Source organism: Sceloporus occidentalis, unplaced genomic scaffold (genome assembly GCF_023333645.1).
Source record: "Sceloporus occidentalis isolate IW3139 unplaced genomic scaffold, rSceOcc1.0.p SCAF_5, whole genome shotgun sequence".
Taxonomy (NCBI): domain Eukaryota; kingdom Metazoa; phylum Chordata; class Lepidosauria; order Squamata; family Phrynosomatidae; genus Sceloporus; species Sceloporus occidentalis.
Window position 1 is genome coordinate 113534534 of NW_028316985.1, and position 27474 is coordinate 113562007.

General features: G+C 41.5%; 1 protein-coding gene across 1 annotated transcript; it reads left to right on the top strand.

Moving 5' to 3' along the window:
• KLB (klotho beta) lies at nt 1-27155 on the top strand. The gene is made up of 5 exons (XM_089526941.1): nt 1-747; nt 14963-15473; nt 17231-17499; nt 23711-24851; nt 26045-27155. Exons 1-5 carry the CDS (start codon nt 1-3, stop codon nt 26440-26442), a joined length of 3066 nt encoding a protein of 1021 aa, XP_089383067.1. The 3' UTR covers nt 26443-27155.
• The last annotated feature ends 319 nt before the right edge of the window (nt 27156-27474 follow it).

Here is a 27474-nt window from a genome sequence, read left to right on the forward strand (position 1 = left end):
ATGGTTTGGAAAGACACAATGCCTGCACGACAACTGAAAGGATCTATAGCTTTATGGACACTAGTTTTGATAAAGACAGTTGCTGCATTTGACAGGAACGGAAAGTCTGTGTGGGAAAGAGACCCTGGCTTAAGTCCGGTGAATGAAACTCAGATGTTCGTACATGACACATTCCCCCAAACATTCCTCTGGGGTGTGGGGACTGGTGCATTTCAGGTGGAGGGCAGCCAGAGGAAAGATGGAAAGGGACTTTCAATATGGGACTATTTTGTCCATTCCACACCTTCTTTCAGAACAGAAGAGTCCAGTGACAGCTACATTTTCCTGGAAAAAGATCTGTCAGCCCTGGATTTTTTGGGAGTTTCTTCCTATCATTTTTCCATTTCATGGCCAAGGCTCTTCCCCACTGGACTGGCCACAACTGTCAACGAAAAAGGACTCAACTACTACAATAGTCTCCTAGATGCTCTGGTTGACAGACACATCGAGCCTATAGTCACCCTTTTTCACTGGGATTTGCCTTGGGCACTGCAAGAAAAATATGGGGGGTGGAAAAATGAATCTCTGGTGGATATTTTCACTGACTATGCCACTTTTTGCTTCCAAGCATTTGGAGATCGAGTTAAATACTGGATTACAATCCACAACCCTTACCTAGTTGCTTGGCATGGGTATGGCACAGGGATTCACGCACCTGGAGAGAGGGAGGAAAAAGCTGTCTACAGGGTAGGACACAACTTGATCAAGGTACAGTATGGATAGAATTTCTCTTAAGAGATCAAGTACGGTATTACTGCCACACATAAATGAAGGGAATGCATTACAAGAATGTAAGGTGACACAAGAAGGTTGAGGCAGGGATGCTTATGCATACAGTCTTTGTAAATAAATAAAATTTATTACTTTCTTCTTGTTGTCTAAAAATCCTAACAAAAAACAAACAACTGATTTTGCCTTTGTTGGTATAACTACTGCACCAACTCTTTGTTGTTGTTGTTGTTGTTATGTGCCTTTGAGTCATTTCTGACTTATGGAGACCCTAAGGCAAACGTATCACAGTTTTCTTGGCAAGACTTGTTCAGAGGGGGTTTACCCTTGCCTTTCTCTGAAGCTCAGAGAATGTGGCTTGCCTGTGGTACACTAAAAGTAAAATGAAAGAGCAAATGAAAGCATGACAGCCTAAACTGAACAACTTATCTATGTAGCCCAGTTTTGTCTTGTTTGAAAGCAGTTTCTTCTTTATTTTTCCCTTGCTACCTGATGATGATGATGATGATGACGACGATTACTTTGGTGACAATACCAAAAGACTGAATGTGAGTCCTTTAGGATAAAAAGCATGAGCTGTTCTACTCAACCCTATTCTTCTCCCCTAGAACTGAAGACTTTCAGGCTCTACCTTTCATTTGGCAATTTAAGCATTACCACAAGTAGCAATCCTTACCAGAGAGGATGTGTAATTGAATTCTGTGGGTCCTATCTCTCAGAAATACTTAACATCGCATATGATGTTATGTTTCACAGCAACTTGAAAGTGCTCAGAGTGAGAAAAATGTTCAAATTAAGAATATATATATGAAGAACAAGAATTGTATAATAATCTTTGATTACATATAGAAATCATTAATAGGGAAGTGGATAATGAAATCGGAACATGAAAATATATAAAGAAATATGTATGAAGTAGAAAATGGGAAAAGATATAGCTGACCTCATAGAAAATTACAAGGAGAAAGAGAAAGGTAATTAATTGGATTGTAAAGTGAAATTAACCAGGAAGAATTGAGTTATAGATAACATTAGTCGAATAAGCTTGATGGATATAAAGGGTGTATGTTTGTACCTGTTTGTTTATGTATTGTGATGTAAGTATATTATGTGTTATATTTTTATATGGGGGCTTGTTATTTGTATATATTTATGTATTTTAATCTAATAAAAGTTTTGTTTAATTTTAAACGTGCTTAATTTCAATTGGCTTGTGCCCTTGATTGTTGTTGCTCTACCAGAAAGTTAGTGCTTCCTTCTAGTCTTCTTTTGCTTGGTTCAATAATAACACCCTACATATGCTGAGACTATTTGGTTAGCATAAAAATCACATTAAACACTCATAGATGAGGCAAATGTAGCTAGTCAGAGTAACCATAAATAAGGAATAATTAAACAATGCCTCCTAGCTTGATAAAATCAAATTATGAATAGTGGCTACTACACTGAGCTAACAAGGTTACCAAGTTCTTTTTAACTGCTTGAAGAGAAACATCCTTTATGCCAATATTTAAGAACTTCATAATGACGTCAAACCACTTCTATTTCCAGCAGTTCAATTTATTAACAGCGGCTTAATTTATTAGGGTACCTAGCTCTTCTTTAGCACTGAGTTGTACAACCAAATTTTATTACTGACTTTAGTGAAAACACAGACCTTACTCCATTACATAGCAATGGCAATCTAACCAGTGGGGGGAATAATGGGAGCTGCAGTCTATTAACTTTTAGAAGACAACACATTCTCCATCCCTGCCTTAAATGTGCTACAAAAATATCACCTTTTAAATTCAAGGAAGATTGTGACATAATATGCCAAGAAACTGGAATAACTCATATATAAAATCTTTTCTATTTTTTGTTCCTTGTAATTCCTACCACTACCTTCCCCAGTTCCTTTTTCATTATAACAGAAGGGGAAATTTCATTTTGTAGGTACTTTGTCAGGGTGTCTCTCCAAAGAAAGGAATTAAGAAACTTGTAGGCCATGTATATTGTCTCCAATGTCCCATGCATTCTTTCCAAAGATGTCATCCCTCATGGCTTGGTGGCTCCCATGTTAAATTTCTTCCTGTAGATGTTTTTCCTCCTGGATAGATGTACTGTATTTTCTGGTGTATAAGACTACTTTTTAACCCAGGAAAATTTTCTCAAAAGTCGGGGTCATCTTATACACTGGGTGTTGTCTTATAGGGCAGGTGCTGAAACCTCCAAGCCGGACTGGAGAATCTGCGGTCGCCGCATATGGGGGGGAGCTCAAAAACGACCGCGGCTGCATCCCCACCATATGCGGCAACCGCTGTACAAGTACGATAGAAGAAAATCCACTCACTAGGATTCGTGGAAAGAAGTGACTTAACGTGGTCCTGATGACAAGGTGAGGGGGCGCCTCACTGGGAAGGTGTAAGTGAAAGGCGGAGCAAGCTGCAGGCGTCCGGGACGCCTGGGATATGGAAAAATGAGCCGTGTTTGCACTACCGCTCTGATAGTCTTGGAGACAGGGAGGGCTGGGCAGGCAGGGAGAGCTGACCAATCCAAGCAGGCTTTGTATAAAACAAGTTTTCCTGCTAAGTACCTGCATGTCATAAGCACTGGAATTAAAATTACCATATTGAAATCAAATCTAATGTTTTTTTAAAAAAATTTATTTGGTGTGCATTGGGGTAGTCTTATACGGCGAGTATATACCAAACTATATTTTAACTGGAAAAGTTGGGGGTCATCTTATACGCCCAGTCGTCTTACACGCTAGAAAATACAGGGTATGTGCTAAAATGTCAGTTATACTGGAGTTATATACTTCTGGAAGGATGGAGGAGTAGACTGGGACAATCTATGAGGTGCTTGCACTTGCGTGGAACTGCTTTTACTGCAGAATTAATGCAGTTTGATGCGACATTAACTACCACGGCTCATTGCTATAGAATTCTGGGATTTATAATTTTGTGAGATATTTAGCTTGTCAATCAGCTCTGATGCCACAACAAACTACAAATCCCAGGATCCCATAGGATGGAGGCATAGCAGTTAAAGCAGCGTCAAACTGCATTAATTCTGCAGTGTGGCAGCAGCCTGTATGTACCTGTATGTACCTTCAAGTTGCCTGTTGACTTATGGTAATCCCATTAATTTCACGACATTTTCTTTGTCAAGGAATACTCAAGAGGTGGTTCTGCCATTTTCTTCCTCTGGAACATAGCCTACAACACCTGGTGTTTGTTGGCAATCTTAAAGAATTATGAACACTTAACAACTGTAAAAATCTTTGCCTTGCAATCAGATCTGCAGAAATAACTAGCCCATTAAAAATCTTCGTAGGTTAGCCATTTGACACAAACAAATAGCTTGAAAGGGGCAGGAGAACAAGGCCAGCCACTCATCCAGGTAACTGGATACATCATCATTTTGTTGAACTGATAGTTGTAGGCAAATGGCTAATCATTATAGTTCTCTGGCAGACGGGTGTAAGTATTTGAAAATAAAATTATAATTTTTTGGAATTTTTTCCAAGCAGAAGCTGTAGAATACATACCAAGGGGAGCAGCAATGGAGGGTTGGCTTACGTTACACCTGGCCATAGCACTTGCAAATCAAGTGATGATTTCCTGTGTGGAATCAATCACAGATAAACCACTTACACCACTCACTTTTTTTGTTATTCAGGTATAAGTCCTTAAATAACATTCAGGGATGGAAAGACCTCCTCTCACCCAGACTGTGTATGTCTAGGGTTGCCATACCTGAGAACCTCCAAACCAGGACAAATGTAGGACAAGGTTTGAAAATGTAGGACTTTTTTTTTTTTAAATTCCCTGGCCAGGAAATTTTAAAAAAAGGTCCTACATTTTTAAACCTTGTCCTCCTCCTCCTCCTCCCCGGCTTGGGAGGAAGCCTTGGCCTCCTCTCAGGCCAAGAAGGGGCATGGGGGCCGCTTGGCATCACGGCGATTGCCGCTGTGCCAAGCGGCCTCCTCCTCCTCCCGGCTTGGGAGGAAGCCTAGGCCTGCTCCCAGGCTGAGAAAGGGTGCAGGGGCCGCTTGACATCGCGGCGATTGCCGCGGTGCCAAGCAGCCTCCTCCTCCTCCCCAGCCTCATGGAGGCCTTGGAGGACCCCGCGATTGCGGAGCCGCCTCCAAGGCCTCGCTGTGGCCTGGGAGGGAGTGTCTCCGCGGCCAGAGCTCTGACTGCGGAGACCGCTGCCAGGCCTCAGCGAGGCCTTGGAGGACCCCGCGGCGCATGTGGGGGCGGAGGTGGCCGCGGGTGGTGCCGTCCTGGTCTTGGCGCCAAATCGGACCGGGACCGGGACGGCACCGCCCAAAGCGGGATTGCCCCGCCTACAGGCAGGATATGGCATCCCTATGTATGTCAGAGAGAGTGCAGAAGAGTGCAATATTAAATTTCATGGGCAAAGGTGAAGCCTTTTGTGGCACAGAAGAAGCCCTGGTGGTGCAGTGGTTAAATGCCAGTACTGCAGCCGCTAACTCACAGCCACAAGGTTGTGAGTTCGAATCAGCCAGGGGCTCCAGGGTCGACTCAGCCAGGCATCCATCTGCGGTCACTAAAATGAGTATTGAGCTTGTTAGGGACTATTACCTTACATGTTGTAAACCGCTTAGAGACTGCTTAGTTCAGTATGAAGCAGTATAGAAATTAGCTGCTATTGCTGTGCTGTGGCAGGGAGAAAAACAGCTAGATCAGCCAAATTCTAAACATCCACCTCAGCTCAGGTGTCAGCAATAGCAGCAGGTGCATTTGGCAACTCACCTGACTGATTTTTCTTAGGTTAACACACAGTTAAGCCACACTTGGGCAGAGTGAAGCAGATAGCGCAAAAAATAGCTTTTGCAAATCATGAAAGGGCCAAAAAATATTGGCTGTTTACAACGTTGTATTGTTTTTCTTGTATTTTTACTGCCGGGAAAGGAGAAAGATGTTGGTGGGTGTGATGTCCTGCCAGGACTGATTGGACTTCCCCCTGCATTTTCTTTTATTTTGGTTCAGGCCATAGATTATTTTAGTGTAGAAAAGTTCATTGTATTAGTTTGTGGGAGGAGCTGTAGGTTTCCCCTGCATTATTTCCAGGTTTGGTTTGCCCTTTCCCAGCATGCTCTGTTATAGCTGGAAGCCTTTAGTTGGGGAGCAGTCTTTGCTGAGAGCAAGCAGGCCCAGGCAGCCGGAAAGGGCATTTCTTACACCTCAGCCAAATTAGTTACCAGCTCAGCCAAATTAGTTACCAGCTCAGCCAAATTAGTTACCAACTCAGCCGAATTAGTTACCATCAGCAAGAAAATAGAGGAATCCAGGAGCTGAAAGACCCTGCACCAGCTCCATTGAGTGAGGAGAGCAAACCATCAGACCCAGAAAGATGACAACCTGAAGATTGCTGCAACTGTAGTACCTTTTGTTTAGAGCTGGGGAGGAGAAAACTCTTTATTTTGTCCTTTAAATTAAATTTCCCCCCTTTTGAACTTTACATTCAGCTTCAGAGCCTTTTTTGGGTAGAAGAGTTTGATCTCACCAGGGTACCGGCGTTGCACACCCAAACCTGCCACCACCTTTAGTTGGGTGTGTCTTCATAGTGGGATTTTCTGCTATACAGTGGACCCTTGTTATACGCTGGGGTTTGGTTCCAAGATCCCCCGTGTATAACAAAATCCGTGTATGCTCAAGTCCCATTAAATATAATGACATAGCAAAATGGTGTCCCTTATAAAAACTGAAAAATCAAGGTAAATGTATACTGTTTTGGGACATTTTCAAACCGTGTATGCTTGAATCCGTGTATATAAAATCCGTGTATAAAAAGGGCCGACTGTATATGCCAACATAACTTGACTGGCATTAGCTATCAGCCATTCATATCCATGAATTCTTTATCTACAGATTCAACCAGCCATGGCTCTAAAATATTCCTCAAAGATATTAATTCCAAAAAACAAATCCTGATTTTGCCATTTTATATAAGGGACACCATTTCACTACACCACTGTATTTAATGAGATCTGAGCATCCATAGAAGTTGGTATCCAGGGGGGTACTGAGACCAAACCCCAGCAGATACCAAGGAGCTACTATATTTTGACTTTGCTGTGAAGGGGCTTGTTTTGCAACCCAGCTGGCCTCAAGCAACAAAACTTTGAGGGACTGGCCTTGGTTAAATGCTAGTAGAATGTATTACCCTGAAATATTGCAATCTCTTTAAAAGACATGTCTCAGTTGGGAATGCAACTTCCTTTCCTTCTTGGGTGGTGTGGTTTTTTTCCATGATCCAGTTAGAACTGCTTAGAGTCCCTCTGTATAGCAACCTAAGATGCTGCATTCTCTTTTGGCTATCTGCTGTTCATGAATAAAGGTTTTCCAAGTTACACTGTCTTCTGCAGCATCCATATCTTAGCGCAGACAAGTTGGAAGGACATCTCACCCATTAAAGGCTCTACAGAACTAAATGAGGAAATATCACACCTGTATTTTACATTTTATCATGAACTCTCATGTTTTGATCTTTATTTGGACTCAGTTCATGGGGTTTACTACATCTGTCTACACAGATAAGAATTGTTTTGCCAACATCAGCTGAACAAGTCAGCTGGACTTTTTCCTAATGGTTTACTTTCTTGCAAGACAGAGTAATTCAATTTCTTTTATTAACTCATGTCCTTCATTATACTGATAATTTTTTAAAAGTTGCTAAATAATAACATCAATCTGAATCCATTTAGGTATTATTAAAATGCTTAGTTAAAATAATATGAATTAAAATATTTGCAAGTGTACTTTTAAGTAGGAGTATTTGATATTGGTCTAAATTCAAATATTAGTTTCCAGATTTAGACACTATACCTCTATGGATGCAGCCTAGAATCGCATTGGCCTTTTTAGCTGCTACATCACACTGTTGACTCATGTTCAACTTGTGTTCTACTTGGACTCCTAGGCGCGTTACAGACCGCCCGTTTGGGGCGGCCTGTAAGTGGCCCTTTCCCTGCTGTATCGGGGCCTCAGCTGCCACAACGGCAGCCTCCTAGAGCCTGATCTGCCGCTTTCTAGGCCGCGGGGAAGCGGCAAAAAGCCGCTTCCCCGTGACCTGGAAAGGGGTGTCCTTGGGGCTTCAAGGCCCAAGGACACCCGGCAACAGCAGGGAGGAGGAGAAAGGGGCCACTCAGCCCTTTCTCCTCTGCGTTGCTGGCGCAGCCGTCTAAAGGCTGCGCCAGCAACGCAAACCTCAGAAGGAGCTCCGTTTCAGAGCTCCTTCTCATGAAGCACCTGCAGCCTTTTACCAGAGAGAGGAATAATAGCTTTGCTTCCCCTCATTTCAGAGAGATGTGAATTACATATACCTGATTCCAACCATCATCATAATCTGAACTGCCACCTGTAGGTGCCCTCGCATGGCGCGACGACGTCATGTCCGCGCCGCCTCGTTTGGAGGCAGCACGTTCGTGACATCGTAATGGCGGCCCCCGTGTGGAACAGGCGCTGCCATTTTGTATGGACTGGGTCTGTACTAGGGTTAGGGGCGTCAGGAAGTGACGCCCCTTTCTAATCCTAGTACGTCCCCAGGACGTACTTTTATGCCCGTTTGTAACGGGCCCTAGATCCCTTTCACACATAGTCTCATTCAGCCAGGTGTCCTCCATTAAACACATTGATTTGGTGTTAAGTGTGGTGCCATTTACTTGTATTCATCCTCAAGCAGCAAAATGTCTTGGGTGGGCCCTGGCCAATACAGCGGATATTCCCCTTTGTGATATTTTCCAATTATTGGGGTGGCAGTTCAGATTATGATGATGGTTGGAATGTATATGTAATTCACATCTCTCTGAAATGAGGGGAAGCAAAGCTATTATTCCTCTCTCCGGTAAAAGGCTGCAGGTGCTTCAGAATTTATTTCCCCCAGTTTCCCTGAAAGTATTAATATGGTCTCTCTCCCAGCTGAGCTTGCAATGTGAGACAGGAGGAGAGGGCAAGCAGATTTGCAGAGATAAGGAACATTGTCTAAAGCAAGGTTGGGCAACTATGACTCTCCTTCACCACTGACTCTGCCAGCTATGCCAAAATACAGTGGCACATTCTGTTTGAACACCATAGTGTTAAAGCATGAGGGAATAATAACTTTCTCAAATTATTAACTTTTTAAAAGCACAAGACAACAATATGTGTAAATCAGATTGGTTTTATTTTCCAGGTGTTCTTACTATGGTAGAATACTGTTAAAATCTGAGTTATCTAGTAACCATTGGAGTTACTAAAAGTTGCCTGCCTAATCCATGGTACTTTGCTGACCTTTTGACAATTGGAAAAGCATTGTCTTGAATAGCTCTTCGGCTTAATTAGGTTGAAAGGTAGACGTTGGTTAACTAACAGTATCACTTGATCCTCTAGTTTCTCTTGCACAATACGGAAAGTAATTCAAAACAATCTTTTCCGTATGCCCAAGATGTTATCTGTGGTCAGTCCTAAACAACTGTTGGAATGATTCACTAACAATTGTCATGTTGGGAGTGAAAAAGTATTTTGCAAGGGTTTGGAGACTTGGTAAAAATGTAAAGATTTTATATTGCAGGGAATATATTTTTAAATGCTCACCTAGTCCATACCTCCTTTTCAGTATTTAAAAATTAAAAGTCACATTCAAGACATATCTAGAGGAGTAAATATAGGCTCCATACAGACAGGCCAAAATAAAGCTGCTTTGCGTCACTTTGGAGGTATGCTGTTTAAGTGATGCATGCATCCTAAGAGTCCAGAAGCTGCACCAAAGCCATGCTCCAGTCCTTAGTTCTTAGTTTGGCGCAGCTTCTGGACTCTTAGGATGCATGCATCACTTAAACAGCATACCTCCAAAGTGACCCAAAGCAGCTTTATTTTGGCCTGTCTGTATGGGGCCATAGCTAGAGCACACACCTTCTTTGAAAAATGATTACCTTCTGAAGTACAAGTAAAGGCTTACTAGTTTTTAAATATATAAAGTATAAATCAATATCGATAATAGCTGAATTGACAGAATAATAAATAATTAATTTCAGATTAACAATAGAATTATGTATGTATAAACTCTTTTAAATATAAACTAGATGCGAGAGCTAGCCAAAGACATTTGGCATCCTGGGGCACAGTAGCAAATTGCAACTCTCTCTACAGAATCTTGGTACATTTTTTCTAAGGTCAGCCAATTTATTTTGGAGATGTTCGCAAAATTGGCTTACAATTTAAAAGAATAATACAATTAAAAACATACAAAAGTGAGCAATAAAATAGAATTAAATTATTGCAGTATTAAAACATATCACTCATTGAAAGAATACAAGGACAACAAGGAGGGGGCCATTCTGACCTCCTTGGGAAGTGAGTTCCAGAGTCTAGGAGCAGCCACTAAGAAGTCCCTCTCTCATGTACCCACCAACCATACTTGGGTCTCTCCTGATCATCTCAGAACCCTGGTCAGTTTATACAGGGAGATACCATCTGCCAAATAGCCTGGACATGAGCTATATAGGGTTATATAGGTCATAACCAGCTCTTTGAATTGTGCCTGGAAAGGGACTGGCAGCCAGTGGAGCTGTTTCAACAGAAGTATTGTGTGGTCTCTGTAACCAGTTAACAATATTGTTATAATCCAATCAAGGATTATTGGAATAGGATTATCAAAGCTGTTAGAGAAAAATTGCCATCAACCCCTGCAACTATACTGCTAAGATATATTAAAGATCTGGTTGCCTATAAATTGTGATATGATGGTAGCATGTGTGTTAATGGCAGAAGGACTTTGCTAGGGAAAGCTTGGCAAACAGCTCATTACACTTTCAACTGATCAATGGAAAGAAGGAAATAATAGGTTATCAAGCTGGTAAACAAAATTACCAGTTATAAATTGTTCTAACATGGAGGGACCCAATATAGACTTTTAAAAAATATTTATGAACTACTGGAATAGAGACTAGTGGATGCAGGAACTTTGGATATATTAAATATGTGATAACATTTATATATTGCAAGAACTTCTAAACATTTATTAAAGTTCTGAAAACAATTTTAAATAGTTCTACAAACATTTTAAACATTTTAACCCTACACATATCTTATACACACACGTGTGTGTATGTGCATTCAAGTTGCATGTTGACTTATATCAACCCCATGAATTTGAATCTGAGTATTTTTTGTCTGTATTTTCCAATAGGAAAATTGATGGCAACTTGTTAGTAATGAGTAGCTCAGAAGGTTATCATTCTGCACTAATAGTAACAAGTAGATGGCCTCTTAAGCAATAAGATTAATAAAGTAATTAATAAAGTAACTAGTTAATTTAAAAAGTAAAGTGTTGCTGCTGTTGTTGTGTGCCTTGAAGTAAATTCCAACTTAGGGAGACCCTAAAGGGGAACCTGTCATGGGGTTTCTCAACAAGATTTGTTTACAGGGGGGTTGCCATTGCCATCCTCTGATGAAAATGTAGCTTGTCCAAGATTATCTAGTGGCTTTGCTATGTCGAAGCAGACTTGAGGTCCACGGTCTTGAATATTCATGGAGGGGTGACCTCCATTCTTTTCAATGGGCACGCCCCCACGGCTCACACCCTGCACACGCTTGTGTGTACATGCCCCATTCAAGCCTATGGGGCTTGAATATAGGTGAGTCTCTGTTTTTTTTGTGGGGAGAAGATCCAGAATGGATTCCCACAAAAACGGAGGGCCAACTGTAGTCTCCTAGAATCCCACAAAAACGGAGGGCCAACTGTAGTCTCCTAGAATCCTAGTCCAACACTCATACTGTTAGATCATATTGTTTGTTAGTTTACCCATATTTGAAATAGATATAATGAAATGTAATGTAGTGCAGTTAATTTTTTTTTTTATTAAGAAGCAATGTTTTTGAAACGTGTTGCTGCATTAATGCCATCATGCTTAAGGAAAAGTGTATAATTATGAACACTTGCTCAACATATGTTGTAATATTTTAGAAACTAATATTTGTTCAAGCGAGCATTCTAGCCTACTCTAAGAACTCCCTTACGGCTTTATATTAACCAATTTAGCATTGTACATTGACTTGCATGATAAGAGGAAAATGTGCAGAAAGGGGTATGTTTCTATGAGGAGTAATTATTAATTGTACCTCTGCTATTGATTGTATCTCCACTATCTTTTTAGCCTTACCTTTTAGCCTTGATCCTCAAGGTGTAAAATGGATGAAGTATTAAGTAGTAACCAGAGGTCAAGGAGACAATGTAGTACTCAAGACCTACTTTAAAAAAATAGTTCATGTATTATTATGTATGTGGTCCCTATATTGTGAAAAGTTAATAACTGTAGTCTATTAGTGGGAACATGAGTCAGGGTTCATTGTGCAGGATACACACCAGAAACAGATAGTGAGAGGATGTTTTTCTTAGGCTGCATCCACACTGCAGAAATAATTCACTTTGACACCACTTTAACCGCCATGGCTCAGTGCTATGGAATCCTAGGATTTGTCATTTGCTGTGGCACCAAAACTCTCTAATGGAGAAAGCTAAACATCACACAAAACTACCAATTGCATAATTCCTTAGGATTGAGCCATGGCAGTTAAAATGGTGTCAAACTGAACTGTTTTTGCAGTGCAGATGTAGTGTTGTAAAATGTTGCCACAGACCACTTTATTCTCCTTTTCCTCCAAAGTGGAGGAGAGTATTATTCCATTTTATCTTTACACCAATCCTGTAAGTATGGTATGCTCAGAGCCAGCCCCGAGTGCCATGACTGATATGGTTAATCCGTATGTGGATGATGCTAGCATCTCCCTTTCCCTCCATTTCAAAGGTTAATGTTAGTGTCTAGACCTTGAACAAATGTTCTCACCTAGATAGTGGCATTGAAAAAAATAAAACAGCTGATACTAGATCACTGCATATTGTCATTCCAAAGTGTTTCCCAAGGTTGACACCTCTGTTCTGCCATTATAGCTAGCTAGTCTTGCTTTTGGGAGGAGACATACTACACTATTAAGAGTGAAATGATGTCTGATCAGAGTTGGTACGCAGGGTCATTGGCGATGTAACTGAGAAGAGCATTTCCCAATGTCTGTCAGCATTTTTGCTGTATTTAAAGAGATGTCCACTTCATCCCACAGCAAAGATACAGGGCTCAGAGACAAGGTAAATTCCAGGGGATCTGACAAGCGCCTTTATCTAAGGGGGAGAGGTCATATTGCCTCACTTAAGACAAACATATTTGAAAGCCCTCCTTTACCCAAGACCTTATAAACAAAATACTCTTCATCCCATTACCAATATTGTTTCACTTTTTATGTGCCCTTGTTTTTGCAGAGATCACAGTGTTTGGCGTCACTGATAGCTTGTCCAAACAATGAAGTTGAATAAAATGCAAAACCCAGAGCTTGGAATTAACTAGTTAATTAAATACGATTTTCCAGTTGTTTTTAAAAATATTTTATTTAAACAAAATGTAAAACATACACAAGAATCTTGACAAAAACAGAAAACATACACTAATAAAGAAAAATAAAATAAAAAGAACAAGGACATTTACAACTTGACATACCACAAAACATTTGTTTGGTTATCTTAAACATTTTCCAATCGTATATTTAAACATTTTATATCACCAATTGTTTGATTATCTTCTAACTTCAAATTTGGTCCCTAAAAGTATCTTTCTCTTTCAAAACCCTTTCTATCTTCTTCCTGCCAAATCTCTTCTCAAGAAATTTCCTTCCATACTCTTCCATACATACAATTTTCTAGTTGTTTTGATCATCTTGCTAGGTTCCCCAGTTGATGCTGAGTGAAGAAATATGTTTTTAGTGAGTTTGATTGTTAGAAGCCATTAGAATTTGTTAGGGCAAGTGTCAAATTCAGTGAAAGAAGCAGCATTGATGGATTGAGAGAAGTACTATTAGGGCTGGGGGAAATGCGTGGCTTTGCTTTTAGGCATGCTAGAAAGAGAGGTTTCTAGAGCCCAGGTCAAATCAGAAGAGACAACATTGAATGAATGGAAAAAGGGGGTGGGGATAAAGGGAGATTTACCCTGCAGAAATAATCCAAGTTGACATCACTTTAACTGCCCTGGCTCAATGCTGTCAAATTCTAGGAATTATACTTCGTTGTGGCATCAGAGCTCTCTGACAGAGAAGGCTAAAAGTCCACAGTTCTCAGAATTCCCTGGCATTGAGCCATAGCAGTTAAAGTGGTGTCAACCTGGATTATTTCTGCAGTGCAGACACAGCCTTAGAATGGAGTGGAGGTGGGGTGGGTGAGATGGAGGGAGAGATTTGTGTGAAGACCAAAGGCCTGGATTTCTTTTGTTGCTTGGCATCTCTATTGCACTTCTTCTCTCTGTTTCTCTCTCTCTCTCCTCAACCATCATACCACCTTTTTGTTCTTTTTCCTACTTCTCTCCTTTTAATTATACAATTAGGGTAAGATTAATGCAGAAAATAGAGGACTTGTCAGATATCTGGTAATTTAAATTGAAGATGCCGCAGACTGAATTTAAGATCCCTGACTCCTACGTGCAAAACATGTGCTTTAGCACTGATCTTTGCAGATCAAGCCGTTGCAATGTCTTTTGTGTTCCTTGATTCGTGTTTGAACACTGCTTTTGGTGGTCCCTATGTAGACTTGTCCACAGCTGCATGGTATGCAATAAACAGCTGCATGGTATGCAGTAAACACCCACATTTGCAAATTGGAAGGACTACCTGCCACAGTGAAATCCAAATCTTCAAGGTACCATGAGAGACAAGGGTCTCTCTTGTCCTTCGCTGAACGCAGCATTTGCTGGATTTTCTTTGTCGGTTTATAAACCATTTGAAGGTTGTGTTTCCTCACCCGTTTCCCTATTCTGTTTGTGACTCCTTTAATGTATGGTAAAAAATACCTTCCCTTTGGGTGGTTGTTTGTTTTCACTCCTCTGGGTTTTTCTAGGTCTGGCAGCCCTTCTGATGTCTGAGCTACTTCTCTGAACAAGTCTTGCCAAGAAAACCCCATGATAGGGTTGCCTTTGGGTCTCCATAAGTCAGAAATGACTTGAAGGAACACAACACAAAAGTTTTTCTGCGTTGAACAGCCAATTTTGTTGTTTGCTTCAAACTATGTAACCTTTGGTAACTGATCTTCCACTTGCCTTGGTGGGGCGGGGTAATATAACAATCTTTTGAGAATGTTTTTATTTATATCTTACTATTTTCCTTTCTAGGCGCATGCAAATGTCTGGCACACTTACAACAACGATTTTCGACTACAACAGAAAGGATTTTTATCAATAACATTGGGATCCCACTGGATTGAACCTAACAAATTCAAGGACAGTTCTGACATTACAAAATGCCAGCTGTCCATGCAAAAAGTGCTAGGGTGGTTTGCCAGACCAATACATGGGGATGGAGATTATCCAGAAGAGCTGAAGAATGAACTCGCCTCTGTCTTACCAAATTTTACCAACACAGAGAAAAACCAAATTAAAGGGACTGCTGACTTTTTTGCATTTTCCTTTGGCCCAAATAATTTTAGACCACCAAGTAAACTTCCCAGAATGGGGCAAACTTTCTCACTCAACCTGAGGGAAGTTCTGAACTGGATTAAATTGGAATATAACAATCCTAGAATCCTGATTGCAGAAAATGGATGGTTCAGTGATGGCCATGTAAGAACAGAAGATACCACCATTATCTACCTAATGAAGAATTTTATCAATGAGGTCTTACAAGGTTGGTAAACCTGTTTGATGTTTGAAAGCCCTTAAGAGAGTTGAAAGAATATGGTTCAAACTAGACTGCATGGAAAGTCTAAGGATGCTTCCACATGAGGCTTTTATTATGCAATTGCACAGTTTCATTCACAAAATTTTGTGAGAGATCCAGATTAGAAAATATGTTATAAAGCTTGCACAAAAACCCAAATCAATATAAAATACAGCCAGCACTGCATATCTACAGATTATTCATCCACAGATACAACCATCCATGGCTTGAAAATATCAAATATATATGTGTGTGTGTGTGTGTGTTCCAAAAAGCAAAGCTTGATTTTTCCATTTTATATAAGGGACACTATTTTATTATACCATTGTATTTAATGGGACTGCAACATCCATAGATTTTGATATCCAAGGGAGGTCCTGGAAGCAAACCTCAATGGATACCAAGGGCCCACTGTACAATATTTTCCACATGGAAAAATAGTTGTGCAAACTAAATAACAGTGACTAGAAAGCAAATGCTTGTTGTATAAGTCATTTTGCTATTATGCTCTGAATTGTTAATAAAGTCTAATGAGCTGTGATACCTTTCCAAACTTGAGGGGGAAATTGTTGACTTGAAAAATGCTCTGATGAAGCGCTGAACGTCTGTTTCAGAGCTAAGAGAATGAATTTTTACACACAGCTGTAGATGCACCAAAGTGAGTCCACCTGGATGCAAGTGTGTTTGTTGTACATACATGGAAAGTATTCCTTGTACATGTGCAATGCTTTAGTAAGTGTGTGAAGTATTAGTATTAGGGTTTTGCAGGATTTCAGCATATCCTGTTCTTTGGATGCTTAAACTGTGTCCCTAAATGTTCAAATGCAATGCTAGACAGTTGTGGATTAAAGGGTGGGGGGGATTATTTGGGGAAGGCAATGCCCTCATTTGCCTCTCTCTGTCACTATGCTCCTGGTTCATGGTTGGAAGTCTCCGTCTGGCAGCACATTAAGAGGGGTATATCCCTGGAAGCCAGAATGACTAGACTGAGACTGTTGTACTTTGACCACATTATGAGGAAAAATGAATAATTAGAAAAGCCAATGATGCTAGGAAAGGTGGAAGGCAGTAGAAAGAGAGGAAGACTACATGCTAGAATGGTTAGACTCAATCAGAGAGGACATGGGCCTGGGCCTACAGGACTTGAGCAGAGAGGTTGAGGACAGGGGGTCTCGGAGATGTCTCATCCACAGGATTGCCAGCAGTCAAAGTTGACTTGAGAGCAGTTAATGGCAACAAATGATGTTAATGGTGTCTTTGAATCTATCTGTGTACGTTTTTAAGATTGCAAATAGCATTAGCTTTGTGCAGGAGAAAGCTGAGAAGTAAGAGACTCACACTGCTTTATCAAGCTATAAATGCAGGATTCTACAAGGTGGAGTTGAAATCACAATATTTAAAGTAGTATCAAACTGCTATAATGTTATAGCATAGTTACACTTGGAGAGAGAGGTGGGCAGAAGGAGGAAATAGTGTACACATCACACCTATGTGTCCCAAATAGATTAATGTATACCTCAGTTATTATTATTATTATTATTAACCTTTATTTATGAAGCGCTGTAAATTTACATAAATCTGTTTTTCATAACTAAGCTAGATGGCAATGCTTCCCACATTAAAGTAAAATGCTCCAAAACCATGTTCCTGCACACATCTGTAATGTATCTCAGATTCTAATTTCACATATATAATCTTTCAAAATGTTTATTTTCTCCATGCAGCTATAAAATATGATCAAATTGACGTATTTGGTTACACAGCGTGGTCCCTCCTTGATGGATATGAATGGCAAAAAGGCATAAGCAACAGACGGGGATTATTTTATGTTGATTTCAATAGTAAAGAAAAAGAGCGCATTCCCAAGACATCTGCACTTTATTACAAGCAAATAATACGGGAGAATGGCTTTCCTTTGAAGGAATCTACCTCAGCTTTGCACAGTCAGTTTCCCTGTGACTTCTCCTGGGGTGTGACAGAATCAGTTATTAAGGTAAGCGCCATCATTTTGCATTTTGGGGATCCAGTGAACTAACCAACAACATGGAGAGTCTTTTGACAGGTCGAATATTATATATTCAGCATCCCCAAATCCTTTGTGACCTATATTAAAGATAAACTGGGTCCTGAATGCTGGGATTCTGTAGTGATATTTGTTTATATAATTAACTAAAGCCCTATAATAACCATTATCTGGTCAGTTCACAGAGCAGTTATACCCTTAAAATCCAACATTTCCCCCTCAAAATGATTAAAAATAACAAATATATTACTGAGGTGCTAAGACTATAACATATTTTAAAGGCCTAGGTGGATAACAAAGCTTCTTGCCTGGTGCTGAAAATGACATCAAGATGGCAACGCTCTCTTAGATGTCTGTAACCAAGGGGCCATTCACCTCTTTAAGAGACATTTTAAATAAAGCTTTCACTTTATTTAATGGGGACAAATAGAGCAAGGCCCTCTGAAGCAGAACCTGGGCAAGTTACTCTTTGGACTACTGTACCCAAAACGACCTCCAACCTTCGACGGATTTTCAAATCACTGTCAAAGTCTGGGGGTTGTGGTCTAGAAAAATCACTTTTCTGAGCTATTCTCTGATGGGAGCCTGATGTTCAGGTAAGCACATAAAAGAGAAGGCAGATCATTGGAGAACCTGGTCCCATGCTTTTTAAAGTTTAAAACCAGAATTTTAAATTGAATGGAAAATCTCTATCTGTTTAATATATTTCTCCCTGGTCTTTCTGCCTAACAAGAGACTTCCACTGTAGCTGACAAAACCACAAGATTAACTCGCTACAACAAAATTCTTTTTAGGTTCCAAAGGAGGAGAAATAAATCTATAGAATCATATAATCATAGAATATCTATATACAGTGCTCAGTTCTTGGATTCACTTTCTACTTCTTATATGTTGCACTGTGGACAGAGCTGGGTTAAGGGTGGAGAATGGACTTGAGAAAGCATGTTTTCTACTAGCCAAAGCCAGATAGCTGCAAATATTTTCATCTCCATGAATAGAGATAAGGCAACCTGCATCTCCCAACTCTTCTTGATAGCAGTAACCTCTTTTCACACTGCACAATGGTAGCAGTTTGATACTACTTTAACTGCCATAGTTTTATCCTGTACAATCCTGGGGTTTATAGTTTGGGGAGCCACTCCAGCTAAGAAGTCTAAATACATCTCCCTAAACCATACATCCCAGGGTTCCATAGGATGATGCCATGGCAGTTATAGGGGTGTCAAAGTGCTATACTGTACTTGTATAACATGAAAAGAGGCCTCATTATTGCTGCTTTCTCTAGCTTAACACACAGCTTGGTTTTCACTCTTCACAGAGGAATCATAAAGTTCCATCAGAAACCAGAGAAAGTAATATTTTGGCTATTCTGGTCCCAAGCCATTAAATGCTTTCAAGGTTAAAACAGGACTTTAATGGATGCTGAAATAGTGCCAATGATAAAGCGTATGTGCCTCATGATGCAAAATCTGAGTCCCAATTAATAATCTCATGGTTTGATTTTGGAACAGCTGGCATTTCTAGATCATTTGTAAATGGACTCTTATATAATAGGATTTATTTATATGCCGCCCAATCACTGGGAATCTGGGCGGCTTACAACAGAGGGGATAATACACAGTTCCCTCCCCTCAGGCTTACAATCTAAAAACACACGACACAAAAGGAGAAGGGAATGGTGAGGGGGGGGAGGGGATCAGGTCCAGCATTCTTCTCTCCCTCTGAGTCCTGGACCAAGGCAGATGGACTGGAGGGAGGGCTCTTCTTTTTCAGGCTAGCCCTGGTGGAGCTGGGCCTGCCTGGTCAACTCCCTCATAGGCCAGAAGATGACAGTTATGGAGGGAAGAGTCTCTTCTTCCAGGCTAGCCCTGCTTGATCTGGGCCTGCCTAGTCAACTCCCTCATAGGCCGGAAGATGACAGTTATGGAGGGAGGAGTCTCTTCTTCCAGGCTAGCCCTGATGGATCTGGGCCTGTCTGGTCAACTCCCTCATAGGCCAGAAGATGACAGTTAAGGAGGGAGGAGTCTCTTCTTCCAGGCTAGCCCTGATGGAGCTGGGCCTGCCTGGTCAACTCCCTCATAGGCCAGAAGATGACAGTTACGGAGGTAGGAGTCTCTTCTTCCAGGCTAGCCCTGCTGGAGTTGGGCCTGCCTGGTCAATTCCCTCATAGGCCGGAAGATGACAGTTATGGAGGGAGGAGTCTCTTCCAGGCTAGCCCTGGTGGAGCTGGGCCTGCCTGGTCAACTCCCTCATAGGCCGGAAGATGACAGTTATGGAGGGAGGAGTCTCTTCTTCCAGGCTAGCCCTGATGGAGCTGGGCCTGCCTGGTCAACTCCCTCATAGGCCGGAAGATGACAGTTATGGAGAGAAGAGTCTCTTCTTCCAGGCTAGCCCTGATGGAGCTTGGCCTGCCTGGTCAACTCCCTCATAGGCCGGAAGTTGACAGTTATGGAGGGAAGAGTCTCTTCTTCCAGGCTAGCCCTGATGGAGCTGGGTATGCCTGGTCAACTCCCTCATAGGCCAGAAGATGACAGTTATGGAGGGAGGAGTCTCTTCTTCCAGGCTAGCCCTGCTCGATCTGGGCCTGCCTAGTCAACTCTCTCATAGGCCGGAAGATGACAGTTATGGAGGGAGGAGTCTCTTCTTCCAGGCTAGCCCTGATGGATCTGGGCCTGTCTGGTCAATTCCCTCATAGGCCAGAAGATGACAGTTATGGAGGGAGGAGTCTCTTCTTCCAGGCTATCCCTGATGGAGCTTGGCCTGCCTGGTCAACTCCCTCATAGGCCAGAAGATGACAGTTATGGAGGGAAGAGTCTCTTCTTCCAGGCTAGCCCTGCTGGAGTTGGGCCTGCCTGGTCAACTCCCTCATAGGCCGGAAGATGACAGTTATGGAGGGAGGAGTCTCTTCCAGGCTAGCCCTGGTGGAGCTGGGCCTGCCTGGTCAACTCCCTCATAGGCCGGAAGATGACAGTTATGGAGGGAGGAGTCTCTTCTTCCAGGCTAGCCCTGATGGAGCTGGGCCTGCCTGGTCAACTCCCTCATAGGCCGGAAGATGACAGTTATGGAGGAAGAGTCTCTTCTTCCAGGCTAGCCCTGATGGAGCTTGGCCTGCCTGGTCAACTCCCTCATAGGCCGGAAGATGACAGTTATGGAGGGAAGAGTCTCTTATTCCAGGCTAGCCCTGATGGAGCTGGGTATGCCTGGTCAACTCCCTCATAGGCCAGAAGATGACAGTTATGGAGGGAGGAGTCTCTTCTTCCAGGCTAGCCCTGATGGAGCTGGACCTGCCAGGTCAACTCCCACATAGGCCGGAAGATGACAGTTAAGGATGTAGGAGTCTCTTCCTTCAAGCTAGCCCTGATGGAGCTGGGCCTGTCTGGTCAACTCCCTCATAGGCCAGAAGATGACAGTTATGGAGGGAGGAGTCTCTTCTTCCAGGCTAGCCCTGATGGAGCTGGGCCTGCCTGGTCAACTCTCTCATAGGCTGGGAGATGTCAGTTAATCATACCATCTCTTCGTCTTCTCCAAGCTTAACATTCTCAGCTCCTGAAGTTGTTCCTCATAAGTCTTGGGGGTTTGCAGACTAAACCATCTTAGGGCTACTCTACATTTGAAAGGATTTAGGAGTCCTAGTAGGCCACAAGCTAAACATGAGTCAACAGTACAATGCAGCAGCTAAAAAGACCAAGGCAATTCTAGACTGCATCAATAAAAGCATACTGTCTAGATCAAGGGAAGTAATAATACCATGCTATTCTGCTTTGGTCATTTCTGACCTGGAATACAGTGTCCAGTCCTGGGGACCACAATTCAGAAAGCATGTCGATAAGCAGGAGTGTGTTCAAAGGAGGGCGACTAAAATGGTGAAAGTTCTAGAAACCAAGCCCTATGAGGAACGGCTTAGGGAGCTGGGTCTGTTCAGTCTGGAGAAGAGAAGGTTAAGAGGTGATATGACAGCCCTGTTTAAATAATTGAAGAAATGTTATACTGAGAATGGAACAAGCTTGTTTTCTGCTGCTCCAGAGAATAAGACACAGAGCAATGGATGCAAGCTACAGGAAAAGAGATTCCGGACAGGAAGAGCTGTTTGACAGTTATTCATATAGTTTCTCCCCTGTGTGGGTTCTTTGATGTGAACGTAGGTTTGAACTCTGGCTGAAGCTCTATCCACACTCCATGCATTTGTATGGCTTCTCTTATGTGTGGATTCTGTGGTGGTGAGTCAGATTTTCACTGTGGCTAAAGCTCTTTCCACATTCCATGCATTTGTATGGTTTCTCCCCTCTGTGGGGTTTGATGAGAAGTAAGGCCATTGCTCTTGCTGAAACTTCGTCCACACTCCATGCATTTATATGGCTTCTCTCCTGTGTGGATTCTGTGGTGGTTAGTCATATTTTTACTGTGGTTAAAGCTCTTTCCACACTCCATGCATTTGTATGGCTTCTCTTATGTGTGGATTCTGTGGTGGTGAGTCAGATTTTCACTGTGGCTAAAGCTCTTTCCACATTCCATGCATTTGTATGGTTTCTCCCCTCTGTGGGGTTTGATGAGAAGTAAGGCCATTGCTCTTGCTGAAACTTCGTCCACACTCCATGCATTTGTATGGCTTCTCTCCTGTGTGGATTCTGTGGTGGTTAGTCATATTTTTACTGTGGCTAAAGCTCTTTCCACATTCCATGCATTTGTATGGTTTCTCCCCTGTGTGGAGTTTGATGACAAGTAAGGCCATTGCTCTCGCTGAAACTTGGTCCACACTCCATGTATTTGTATGGCTTCTCTCCTGTGTGGATTCTGTGGTGGTTAGTCAGATTTTCACTGTGGCTAAAGCTCTTTCCACATTCCATGCATTTGTATGGTTTCTCCCCTGTATGGGTTCTTTGATGTGAAGTAAGGCTATTTCTCTGGCTCAAGCTCTGTCCACACTCCATGTATTTGTATGGTTTCTCCCTTGTGTGGGTTCTTTGATGCGAAGTAAGGATATCGCTCTGGCTGAAGCTACCTGCATTTGTATGGTTTCTTCCCTGTGTGGGATCTCCAGTGCTTAGTCAGACCTCCTTTTTGTCTAAAGCTCTTTCCACATTCTATGCATTTGTCCTGTTTCTCCTCTGTGTGGGTTGTATGGTGGTTACTCAGACCTCCACTCTGGCTGAACAGAAGAGATTAGATGGATGAAGCCTAGCTGTATCCATCCAGGTGAGGTCCTATTTGAGGTAGCTGTTAAAGCTGATAAGTGACACATTGAAAGGTTACTTGAGCTGTAAAATCACTGTAAAATTCAACCTCTCAAGGAGATGCAATTCCTTTCAAACCAGATTGAATGCCATCTGTTCAGATGAATGAGATAGCCATTAATAGTACCTGTCTCCTCTTTGTACTGATTCTCAGTTGGTTCATCTTCATCCACTTAATTACCACACATAAACATGGGTTCAGGACTTCCCCAGTCCCAATTAATCAAATAGAAAAGAGAAAAAAGTGGATGCCAGTTGCATTCTGGTAACACCCCAACCCATTTCTCTAGCTCACTTTCCCCAATATATTAATCCAGGATTACATGAGTTTGCACACTTGCTCCTGAATTTTGGTCCTGAGACGTTATTGAGCTACATCCAAACCATGGCTAATAGTTCTGATATTAATGAAGCAGGTTTCAGGTTTTACCCTGAACTTTAAAGGAGCTATTCAAGGTGCTGAACCTATTCTGATGATAAAACTGATCACATTGGATAGCACCTTTAAATTTGGATTAAAAATACTGACACTGGAATCGGCCAGTTGTCATTGGCTGTAACTCCCTAAATCCCTAATCGCTGGCCATACTGGTCAGGAAATGAAGTATAAAAACCCAAGAACCAATAAACTGGTAATTCCTACATGCTTATAGATAGCTGCCTGCAATTTGCAACTTCATAGCAACCCACTTAATTTTCCTATTTTAATTTTTTAAAAATGATTTTGCTTTCCACTAATACTAAGTCCCTAGTGGATACAACCCAATGGTGACACCTAATGATTGTGGTTGGAAGTGTCCTACTCTTTAGATTTATAGTACTGATAGGAGCAGAAATAGCTCAGCGTAAAAGACAAAATGATATCATTAGTGCCTGTGTTACATGGCTGGAGAGACTAAATAATTATTCTTGTTTAAATTAAAGAGGAAATATATTATTCTCTTTTACAGGCAGAATCTGTTGCTTCCTCTCCCCAGTTCTGCGATCCCAATTTGTATCTCTGGAATGTTACTGGAGATGGACTTTTCTACCAAGTGAAAGGAGTGAAACTGAAAACCCGGCCAGCTCAATGTACCGATTTCATCAGCATTAAAGCACAACTAGAGCTGTTGTCTAAAATGAAAATCACCCACTACAGATTTGCACTTGATTGGTCACTGCTTCTGCCCAGTGGCAATTTGTCATCCATAAACCATCAAGTCCTCCGCTATTATCGTTGCGTCATTACTGAGATGCTCAAACTCAATGTGAAGCCTATGGTCACCCTACATTATCCAACGTACCGGTCTTTGGGCTTGCCTACTCCTTTACTTCAAAATGGTGGATGGTTAAACCAGTCCACTGTCCAGGCTTTCAGAGACTATGCAAGAATGTGTTTCCAGGAGCTTGGAGACTTGGTTAAACTTTGGATCACAATAAACGAACCCAACCGTTTCAACGATATTTACAACAGCAGCAGTAATGACACTTACCGGGCAGTGCACAATGTACTGATAGCACACTCCTTGGCTTGGCACCTGTATGATAAACAATATCGACCATTTCAGCATGGCCAGGTATCTTTGTCTTTGCATTCTGACTGGGCAGAACCAGCCAATCCCTTTCTTGACACCCACGGAAAAGCTGCTGAAAGGTTCCTTCAGTTTGAAATAGCCTGGCTTTCAGACCCAATTTATAAAACAGGGGACTATCCAGAAGCTATGAGAGGATATCTTGACTATAAGAAGAGTGAAGGCCTCTCCAGTTCCTCTTTGCCATATTTCACCAGTGAAGAGAAGAAACTGGTAAAGGGGGCTGCTGATTTTTTTGCTCTGAACCACTTCACCACAAGATTTGTGATCCACGAGTCTAAAAATGGAAGTCGGTATGAATTTGACCAAGACATTCAATTTCTGCAAGATTTCACTTATTTAATTTCTTCGTTTCGCTCAGCAGTGGTCCCTTCAGGGTTACGCAAAGTCCTAAATTGGGTTAAAAAGCGTTACGGTGACATTGATATCTACATCACAGCAAGTGGAATAGATGATCAGTCTTTAAATGACAGCCTTCGTAAATTTTACATTGAAAAGTATGTACGGGAAACCTTAAAAGGTAAGGGGATGATAAAAGGCAGGAATCGCAAACATATTCAAAGCACCTCATGGACTCAGCAATTATATAGCACATTATGAAAGCGTTCAAAGTATTTCATGAAACAGTTGGCCCTCTGTTTTCACGGGGGAGCCATTCTAGACCCCCCCCCCCATGAAAACGGAGACTTGCACATATTCAAGCCCCATAGGCTTGAATGGGACGCATGCCAATGAGCGCGCATGGAGGCATGCCCCATTGAGAATAATGGAGGTCTTCCCTCCATGAATAATCAAGAGCACAGATCTCAAGTCCGTAGGAAAGGAGGGGTGAATGTACTTCCATACACTGATCAGGTTTAAAGGGGAAGCAAATATTATTATTCTCACAGTAGGCGAGTAACTTGGGAGTGCTCTTTGGAAACTTGGAAGCACTGAGCTTTGACAAGATGAACAAGAATAATATGCGTTTTTACCATAAATCAGCAATGTATATCATCATCATCATCACCACAACCACTACCATCATCACTGTATTTATTTATATCCTACCTTTCCCCCAATGCCGGGACACAAAGTGACTTATAAATTATTAAAACCAGTACAGATTAAAAATACAAAAACATCACACAGATATATATTTTTTTAAAAAAATTAAACTGTGTATAGGGCTAAAACCATTTCAAATCAACAAAAGAGCACATCATTAAAAGTCCATCACAGTCAATTCTTAAAAGTCCTGTGCTCCTAGCACCAGTGAATGTGGAGGCCCCATTGTAATTCTAGTGCTACTGACTTGTGTTTGAATTCTCACTCAGTTATGGAGCTCACCCGGTGACACTAAACAAGTAATTGTTTCTTCAACCTAGCACATATGCTATCTACCCTGAGCTCCTTGGAGGCAGAGTAGGATAGAAATATAGTTCATTATTAATAATGCACAGTCAACAGACTTTGTGAAACTATGTAAATAAAGATAGGTTTCTGTCTCAAGACATGAATGATGTACATTTCAATAGTGGAACATGGAGTTGGAAGAAGGATAAAAAGTAAATGGGAATAAGAAGAGATTTTGAGGATGGCTGGATAAGGTATGGGTAATAAGGGAAAATGATAAAAGAGATGTATTTGTTCGTAAGTACTGTAAAATAGCTTTATAGATCACACAGTAGAAAGCCATAAGTGAAGTTAACTTTCATGTCTTGTTGTTTTCAGCTTACCATCTCGACAAAGTCAATGTAAGAGGCTATTTTGCATTTAAACTGACTGATGAACTAACCAGACCCAAACTTGGATTCTTCACCTCCGAATCAAAAGCCAAAGCTTCTGTCCAGTTCTACAACCGTCTGATTAGCAACAATGGCTTTCCCTTGAACCCTACAAACATGTGTGGTCAACCAAACGAAAAAGCACCCTGTACTCTCTGCCTGTTTCTAATGCAGAAAAAGCCACTGATATTCTTTGGAAGCTGTCTTTTCTGTACTCTCATCTTGCTTTTAAGTATTGTTGTGTTTCACAAAAGGAAAAGAAGGAAATTGTATTGGTCAAAAAACTTCCAGCCTCTCTGTATTCCTGTTAAAAACAGACCGAAGAATGTGCTCAACCAGATATAGATCCCTCTATATCTGAAAATGTATTGGAAGCACTCCAAGTCACTCTAGTTAATATATACCAAGGTACATGTAAAAGAAAACTCACAGCATGGTAGGATCATAATGCCAAAAGTGTATGATCACAATACCCAAGATTCAGAATCGGAACCAGTTCATGTCTGTTGTTGTTGTTGTGCACCTTCAAATTATTTTTGGCATAAGGTTATCACAGGGTTTTCTTGGCAAGATTGGTTCAGAGGCAGTTTGCCTTTGCCTTCCTCTGAGGCTGAGAGGGTGTGACTTGCTGATGGTCTCTAAGTGTTTTTCCATGGTTAAGCAGGAATTTGAACCCCGGTCTCCAGAATCTTAGTCTAATGCTCATACCAAACCACAGCACTGTCTACACAGTAAAAATCCCAGAATACTAAGTCATACAGTGCGCAGACTTGCCATTCACAGCTTTAAGCTTACACAGATGGCAAGCCCTGGATGTTAAAATGGCATGCACACCTGTGGCATGTGCTGCATGCAAGAGCACACAGCCATTGAAACAAACAGGACTAGAGGTCCTGCGTTTTTCCCTTACACGAGGGGAGGAGGGGGTCCGGAACGTTTCCCTCGCATATACTAAGGGCGCACTGTATATCCTTTCTCACCAAATTCTTACAACTTTGAGTTGTTTGCCTATTTGTACTGTCATTATAGTATGACTTTAAATGTGCAATGAAAATGTTTCTCAAATCCAGAATATTTTTGCTATTTCCATTTTTCAGATTAACCTTTCGATTACATAGATTTTTGTTGATCTTATTAGAGCTACTTTATCTCAAGATGAGAGCAAGCCCTTACAACAGAGCAGGATTAGAAAATAACTTTTTGGGAATCCGTCCCCCAGAATTCCTCAGCCAGCATGGCCAGTACCCATGTTGGATGGGGATTCAAGGAGATGGAAGTCCAAAAAGTAACATTTCCAATCTCTAGGACAGAGGTTTTCCAAGGGGAAATAAATGACATAAAGTTTAATTTAAAATATTTTCATTATAGAAACACTTG